Source organism: Oncorhynchus kisutch, unplaced genomic scaffold (genome assembly GCF_002021735.2).
Source record: "Oncorhynchus kisutch isolate 150728-3 unplaced genomic scaffold, Okis_V2 scaffold2198, whole genome shotgun sequence".
Lineage (NCBI taxonomy): Eukaryota > Metazoa > Chordata > Actinopteri > Salmoniformes > Salmonidae > Oncorhynchus > Oncorhynchus kisutch.
In genome coordinates, this window is record NW_022264143.1 from 26,559 (window position 1) to 34,438 (window position 7,880).

A 7,880-nucleotide genomic window follows, 5' to 3' on the forward strand; every position below is an offset into this window, starting at 1 on the left:
CCTTGAGTGGGTTAATTCATTGTGGTATCATCAGATTTTGTCTAGAGATTTAACATTTCACATCTACATTTTATAGAAAGGACACCCATTTCACATCTACATTTTATAGAAAGGACACCCATTTCACATCTACATTTTATAGAAAGGACACCCATTTCACATCTACATTTTATAGAAAGGACACCCATTTCACATCTACATTTTATAGAAAGGACACCCATTTCACATCTACATTTTATAGAAAGGACACCCATTTCCTCATCTACATTTTATAGAAAGGACACCCATTTCACATCTACATTTTATAGAAAGGACACCCATTTCACATCTACATTTTATAGAAAGGACACCCATTTCACATCTACATTTTATAGAAAGGACACCCATTTCACATCTACATTTTATAGAAAGGACACCCATTTCACATCTACATTTTATAGAAAGGACACCCATTTCACATCTACATTTTATAGAAAGAACACCCATTTCACATCTATATTTTATAGAAAGGACACCCATTTCACATCTACATTTTATAGAAAGGACACCCATTTCACATCTATATTTTATAGAAAGGACACCCATTTCACATCTACATTTTATAGAAAGGACACCCATTTCACATCTACATTTTATACAAAGGACACCCATTTCACATCTACATTTTATAGAAAGGACACCCATTTCACATCTACATTTTATAGAAAGGACACCCATTTCACATCTACATTTTATAGAAAGGACACCCATTTCACATCTACATTTTATAGAAAGGACACCCATTTCACATCTACATTTTATAGAAAGGACACCCATTTCAGTCTTCATTTGAGTTGGTCCCAATAGATAGTGGAATTCTGTCTAAAATAGTTAGAATCTTCTGACTTCAGAGGGAGGGGAATCTTGTGAATAATTTAGTAATACATCTCTCTATCTACACTTCTCTTGACTACTCTTAGTTTCCATGGAGACCTCTTGACAGAGAGGAGAGAGTTAGGGTTGAGTAGAGATGATTCCTATCTCATCCATTTTAGAGAACATCCTCTGGTGTGTTAGTTTGAGAGTATACATGCAGCTCTTCAAAATATGACAATATGTTGACCAACACACACACATGCAACTCTGAACACAGAAAGTAGACAAATCCATGTGAAAGCAAACTATTGATGAGGACTACTTTTTTAAAACTAAATATTTGACTGAGTCAGGAGACACTGTCATTAGGAGTGGTAGAGTCAGACTGAGAGACACTGTCATTAGGAGTGGTAGAGTCAGACTGAGAGACACTCATTAGGAGTGGTAGAGTCAGACTGAGAGACACTGACTGCCATTAGGAGTGATACAGTTGGACTGAGAGACACCGACTGTCATTAGGAGTGGTAGAGTCAGACTGAGAGACTGCCATTAGGATTGATACAGTTGGACTGAGAGACACTGACTGCCATTAGGAGTGGTAGAGTCAGACTGAGAGACTGCCATTAGGAGTGATACAGTTGGACTGAGAGACTGCCATTAGGAGTGATACAGTTGGACTGAGAGACACTGACTGTCATTAGGAGTGATACAGTTGGACTGAGAGACTGTCATTAGGAGTGATACAGTTGGACTGAGAGACTGCCATTAGGAGTGATACAGTTGGACTGAGAGACTGCCATTAGGAGTGATACAGTTGGACTGAGAGACACTGACTGCCATTAGGAGTGGTAGAGTCAGACTGAGAGACTGTCATTAGGAGTGATACAGTTGGACTGAGAGACTGCCATTATGAGTGATACAGTTGGACTGAGAGACACTGACTGCCATTAGGAGTGGTAGAGTCAGACTGAGAGACTGTCATTAGGAGTGATACAGTTGGACTGAGAGACTGCCATTAGGAGTGATACAGTTGGACTGAGAGACTGCCATTAGGAGTGATACAGTTGGACTGAGAGACTGCCATTAGGAGTGATACAGTTGGACTGAGAGACTGCCATTAGGAGTGATACAGTTGGACTGAGAGACTGCCATTAGGAGTGATACAGTTGGACTGAGAGACTGCCATTAGGAGTGATAGGGTAGGTACATGGAATAGGGGAACATTACATATTTATTATCTATTGTGTAACATCATACCTTTGAAGGAGCGAAGGATCACCATTGAGGATTAGCATTGTGGCTTCGTCCAACTTGAACACTTTTCATCAACATTGACTGGGAAATATAAGGTAACGGAGCTATAGCCCTTCTTTTCCATGGGAAAAGGTTTAGCTAAAGTTCAAGACTGAAAGGCAATATGGGTAGAAAGTGGAGGAGGCCAAGAAAAAACAAACAAGAGATGAAAAAAAGTCATCAAAATGTCAGAGATACAGCTAGTAGCCCAAATATATATATCACACACACAAAATAGTGTCTTCAATGTGATAAACTATTCAGAGTAACATGAAAGTGTCTCCCGACCCCTGTAGAGTGTAGAGAGAGGAAATAGAGTGGTCTAGTTCTCTCAGTGTGGCTCCATCTCAATGTGAATCTGTGTTTCCCAGGTTACGTGAGTTCAGCTTTGATGCACTCTCTTCCTCCTTTCCGTGTGGCTGACCTCACTATGTGAGGACCGGAGGAGACATTTCCAGTCCAACAACAGCACTTCAAACACAGCAGCAAAAATTGTCTGGTAATGTAGAAATGAGGATCCTGTTCAAGGTGAATTTCATGCTGAATGCCATGTTGCATCGACACTGATAATAAGACTCTACAGATTAGGTTTACTCTGTGTCCGGGAAACCCTCAGTCCTGGACTGAAAAGCAACTTCAATGGAAACTCTCCATTTATTGAGGTTTTTAGTCCAGGACAAGGTTTATCTGGGTCTGGGAAACCTGCCCTGATTGTTTTAGGACCTGCAAACCCAAACCCTTTCAGAAGAGATTGTATTTCAGATGTTTCTATACTTCCATGCTTGTTCCAATGAGAACAGAAATGTGTCACCTCACCTAAACAGTTTAGGACAGAGGTATCCTAGAATTTACTAAATTCATTTTTGTGTGATATTTGTTGATATGTAGCTTGTTGTGATGAAATGCAAGGCTTGATTTGGTTTAAACTGTGTGCATACTGTTTAAGTGAACATTTGGCCTGACAAGGAAATGGTTTTGAACTCAAATAAATGTTGTGGTTTAGTCAGAGTGAAAACTTATAATTTACAAAACACTGAAGTGATTTCATGGACCAATTCAGAGCAAAATATGCAAAATAAAAACAAAACAAAAAATTCAATGGCATGTCCAATTCATTTGAAGTTTTAATTCCATTCCAGTACAGCAGAGTGACTGCCCTGAGTTGACAGAAATCGAGCATTTTAGCATCTCATCTTCAAACATGGAAAGGGGCCTACAGGTGCGCATCAAGGTCAACAGCGACCTCTACTGCCAGTGCTCTGAAAATCTTTTTTTACTAGGCCACAACCTTTCCTACTGTAGGCTAACGAGTCTGGCTAACACCTAACTTTGAAAATCCTCCTGCGTCAGAGTCTGGAATGGCTCTTTCATGTGTTGATAATGAAGAGGGCTGTGTTGACTCGTTGGTTCTCCTCCTCGTCTTTCTCACTCAAACACCCACAGTCCCTGAGCGCCGCCCTATTCCGACACCACCACAATAGCCTAGTACACAATCCATCGTACTAGAAATGATTTCCATTGAGAATGGACCACTGTTTAAAACAACAGTATTCCAATGACAGGCTGACAGTTCATATTGCACATGGCAACTCATTGTAGGTCACTCTGTCTCCATCTTTATTTCAATAGTACTGAATTAAGTACTCTGGATATATCTGATTGGATCAAATATGACAAAAATTCTGGGATACATGACATTGTCCACACAACTGTCATGGAAGTTGATAGCACTTTTGTCATCAGGCTTGAGGTAATCTGTCTTTCCCAGTGTAGTTTTCCCAACTATCACCTTGCACAGAAACATTGTTTTGGTCTTTTGGCTACTGAAGCCTTCTGGTGCCTCACCAAACAGAGGTACTGGATCAGTGTTCCATGGACTGTACTTATCTGCATATGAGGCAAATCTTGCAAAGTAGGTTCCTACATAAAAGGAAGAAGAGGGGTAATAATGGGGTTACTGTACCAGATAGATTATACCTGCTGTCATACATACTATATTAATTTATAGCCTGTTTCATCATCACTTACCTTTTCCAAGAATATGGCCGTTGATACCAGCTAACCTGTTGTCAAAATTGTATGTACAAATTGAGTGTACGTTGCTGACTTTTGTTCCATGAAACAGCTTCTCCTCCTTGACCTCTGTAACACCTTGAATCCTTCCCAACTGAATCTTTTTCCTTTAAAAAGACAATCACCATGGTTGTTAAAAAGGCCTTCCTGCTCCTCTCCTCTCTACATAACTCCCCTCACAGTCCCTTTAGTTTCCCTTCAGTCCCATTAGTTCGGCTGCTCAGCCTACCTAAATTATCCCTCACCCATCATAGAACTGACATTCGCAACCAATATGAGCATCTGGACACTGCACCCGCCCACTCAGGTCAGAGTATTATCGTAGTCCGAAGGGAGAAGACGCATGTTTCTGACAACTTTTAGTTGTCGACAGTAACACGAATGTCTGAATGTTGTGTGTGTATCGAAATGCAGGGGGTTTATTAGGGGTTTTACATGCTGTGTAATTTAAACGTTTTCATTTAACCTTTTAACTAGGCAAGTCAGTTAAGAAAAAAATCTTATTTACATTGACGGCCTACCCCGGCCAAACACTAACCCAGACACCGCTGGGCCAATTGTGCGCCGCCCTATGGAACTCCCAATCACGGCCAATTGTGATACAGCCTGGAATCGAACCAAGGTCTGTAGTGATGCCTCTAGCACTGAGATGCAGTGCCTTAGACCGCTGTGCCACTCGGGAGCCCCAAAAATAATGGTTAATTACCATTAATTACTTACTGTTACTTTGATAGCTTTCAGACATATGTTCTACTGTTACTATTCTGTAATGTTCAAGTTGCCAATACTGCTTTGCCTATTGTTTATCATATGTAGTATTATTCCGTACAGCCAAAAGTGGTATTACATTGGTTGCACAAGTACTTTTGCAGAAGTGGTTTAATTGTTGTTTTGGTAAACAGTCTTTTGCATGCACACGCTACCACAGCATTTTCCATAGTGGCTTCAACATCATGTTCTAACCGGACAGCACTATAGAGGACAGAACCAAACCAATCAGTTAGAAGTATATCGCGGGTGAGGGCATTCACAGCCGACCGCTCAGACAGGTGAGGGCATTCACAGCCGACCGCTCAGACAGGTGAGGGCATTCACAGCCAACCGCTCAGACAGGTGAGGGCATTCACAGCCGACCGCTCAGACAGGTGAGGGCATTCACAGCCAACCGCTCAGACAGGTGAGGGCATTCACAGCCGACCGCTCAGACAGGTGAGGGCATTCACAGCCGACCGCTCAGACAGGTGAGGGCATTCACAGCCGACCGCTCAGATGGGTGAGGGCATACCAGCCAACCGTTTTCACGTGGATTTAGCGACCAATAGTTTTTACAATGGTGAATACAATACCAATAGTGATAGAATACCACCAAATTAGATAGGAAATGTATACTGTACTACATCCATCTATTTCTGGAGAAATTATAATAATATTATGATGCTGATGATGATGTAAATTAGAATTCCTCTTACCTACAGTAAAACTCCCAGAGGTCCAGGTTCTGTATTCTACAGATGGATTTGATGCGTCTGTCTAGTTCTCCATCCTTTAAGCAGCCTGCCACATAATTATATTCATCTGTGTCTCTCTTCAGACAGAACACCTATGGGTTAATGATGGAAATGAAATCATACTCAGATTACAAACAAACTCAGGATAAATGATAAGTAAACAAACATGTTATATTATTGCAGAATAATGGACTACAGTTTGAATATATACTAGATACTACTTCTAACGTCTGATGTGATTGAGTTAGCAACAACTTGCCCTTTAGATGATCCCATTTTGCACTGGACATATATTACTTTGTGTTCCCAAATAAATAATAAAGAGATGACAAAGACTGAGATGTAGTACATTTGTTTTCGTTTTCTAACTTTATTTTTTATCTGCACCTGATAGGGGTATTTGGGGTCCACCGCTTCCCAGTGTGTGGGCACTGGACTAACACAAGAGCATCTAAACGAGAAACAAAATACACAACGTTATGTTAAAAGTAACCAAGCCACCAGTGAGTTGGTTTCACTTTCATTTCTCAGTAAGTGAGAGTATGTGTTGCCTAAAGGTGGAGCAATACATTTCAGAGACATGTTTGATCTGGATCAATTCCATAACGTATTGAACCCCAGTGAGTCTCACCTTCCACTATTCCCAGTGTTGTGAGTGTTGTTGGATCGTTTGATTGGCGTCTGCTTCCTTGTTTTGATGTCAGTCAGAACCATCTCTGGAAATCAAATAGTCAGTGCTATCAGTTCACAACATAAATAGTCAGTGCTATCAGTTCACAACATAAATAGTCAGTGCTATCAGTTCACAACATAAATAGTCAGTGCTATCAGTTCACAACATAAAACCTTTGATGTGAAAATAAATACTGTATGCTATTATTGTGGATGCGGGTTGATAGGAATCAAGTAAATACCAGCGAAATCCAGCTTGTTGATGCCTCTGGATGTGGATATCTGTAAGACTCCTTTAGGATTTATTCTGTAATACCTTTCAATGTCCTGACTGGTCAGAGAGTTTCTTTCCATGTGATCATTCTGACAGAAAAACACCATTTATAAGACAAAGCAAAGTCTCAAACATGTAAGAGATGGACCACTGGGCACAGACGTCAAGTCAACGTCGTAGTGGGAGATTAACTCTAGACTGACAAAAGAGACAGCTACCTCAAACATGTGCCACGTTCCCCTCGTGTCCAGGTAGAACCAATGCCATGGATTTGTTTTGTAATCTGTCATAACAGGCATGTCTGAGAATTCCATGTCCTCAACTTCTGAAATGCTTTTTGATTGAGTCCACATCTACATCAGGACAGCAAACCCACACATCTTATTTACTGAAACACCCACTTCAATTTGGCTTGATAAAATATAGGGAAAATGTTACTTTACCTTCTCCTGAGGTTTTGTTTTGTAGTAAAGGTGAATGGTACTGTAGCTATCCAAGATTCACCTGCCACTCCTGACCTGGTTCAGCACTGCTTGAACATGCTGTAGTAAAAACACCAGTCAAACCACACCCTCTTAAAGGAGGACGTCCTTGTCTGAAAGTCTGGTGTATGACTCTCACCTGTGGATTCAAATAAATCAGCTTTTTGGATGGAACGTCTGAGTCACCAATAAAGTTGGAAAAAAAGTAAAGTCAGACTTGTTTTGCATACACAGTTGAAGTCGAGGTTTACATACACCTTAGCCAAATACATTTAAACTTAGTTTCGCAATTCCTGACATTTAATCCTAGTAAAAATTCCCTGTTTTAGGTCAGTTAGGATCACCACTTTTATTTTAAGAATGTGAAATGTCAGAATAATAGTAGAGAGAATGATTTATTTCAGTTTTTATTTATTTAATCACATTCCCAGTGGTCAGAAGTTTACATACACTCAATTAGTATTTGGTAGCATTGCCTTAAATTGTTTAATTAGATGTTCCTAACCGACTTGCCAAACTATAGTTTGTTAACAAACATGGGTGGTGTGGTTTGATAAACAAGTTTTTAATGACTCAACCTAATGTATGGAAACTTCCAACTTCAACTGTATGCAACACAAAACGTAGTTTCCTTTCCTTCATTTTGTTGTCACTGCTCCCATGATGTTCCAGTCAAGACTGGATGAACTCACTCATTCTGCTAGTTACCATTTTTTTTTAAAT

At 40.2% G+C, this 7,880-nt stretch overlaps 1 protein-coding gene across 2 annotated transcripts; it reads right to left on the reverse strand.

The window, feature by feature from the left end:
* Nucleotides 1-3,242: 3,242 nt before the first annotated feature.
* LOC116369456 (protein mono-ADP-ribosyltransferase PARP11-like) lies at nt 3,243-6,975 on the reverse strand. 2 transcript variants are annotated; one of them, XM_031819480.1, is made up of 7 exons: nt 6,894-6,975; nt 6,644-6,764; nt 6,361-6,445; nt 6,117-6,180; nt 5,691-5,821; nt 4,177-4,328; nt 3,243-4,068 (listed from the first exon to the last, which is right to left on the reverse strand). In XM_031819480.1, exons 1-7 carry the CDS (start codon nt 6,972-6,974, stop codon nt 3,785-3,787), a joined length of 918 nt encoding a protein of 305 aa, XP_031675340.1. In that variant the 5' UTR covers nt 6,975; the 3' UTR covers nt 3,243-3,784. The 2 variants fall into 2 exon arrangements, with proteins under 2 accessions (XP_031675340.1, XP_031675341.1); XM_031819481.1 differs by lacking the exon at nt 3,243-4,068 and having other exon boundaries at nt 4,228-4,328; nt 5,695-5,821.
* Between the last annotated feature and the right edge of the window lie 905 nt (nt 6,976-7,880).

Excerpts from the sequence above, each read along its gene's own strand:
- LOC116369456 (XM_031819480.1), bottom strand. The coding sequence starts at position 6,974 with ATGCCTGTTATGACAGATTACAAAACAAATCCATGGCATTGGTTCTAC. Across the intron at positions 6,765-6,893 it reads GAACGTGGCACATGTTTGAG|AATGATCACATGGAAAGAAA; the intron begins GTAGCTGTCTCT and ends TTTTTCTGTCAG. Across the intron at positions 6,446-6,643 it reads CAACAAGCTGGATTTCGCTG|AGATGGTTCTGACTGACATC; the intron begins GTATTTACTTGA and ends TTTGATTTCCAG.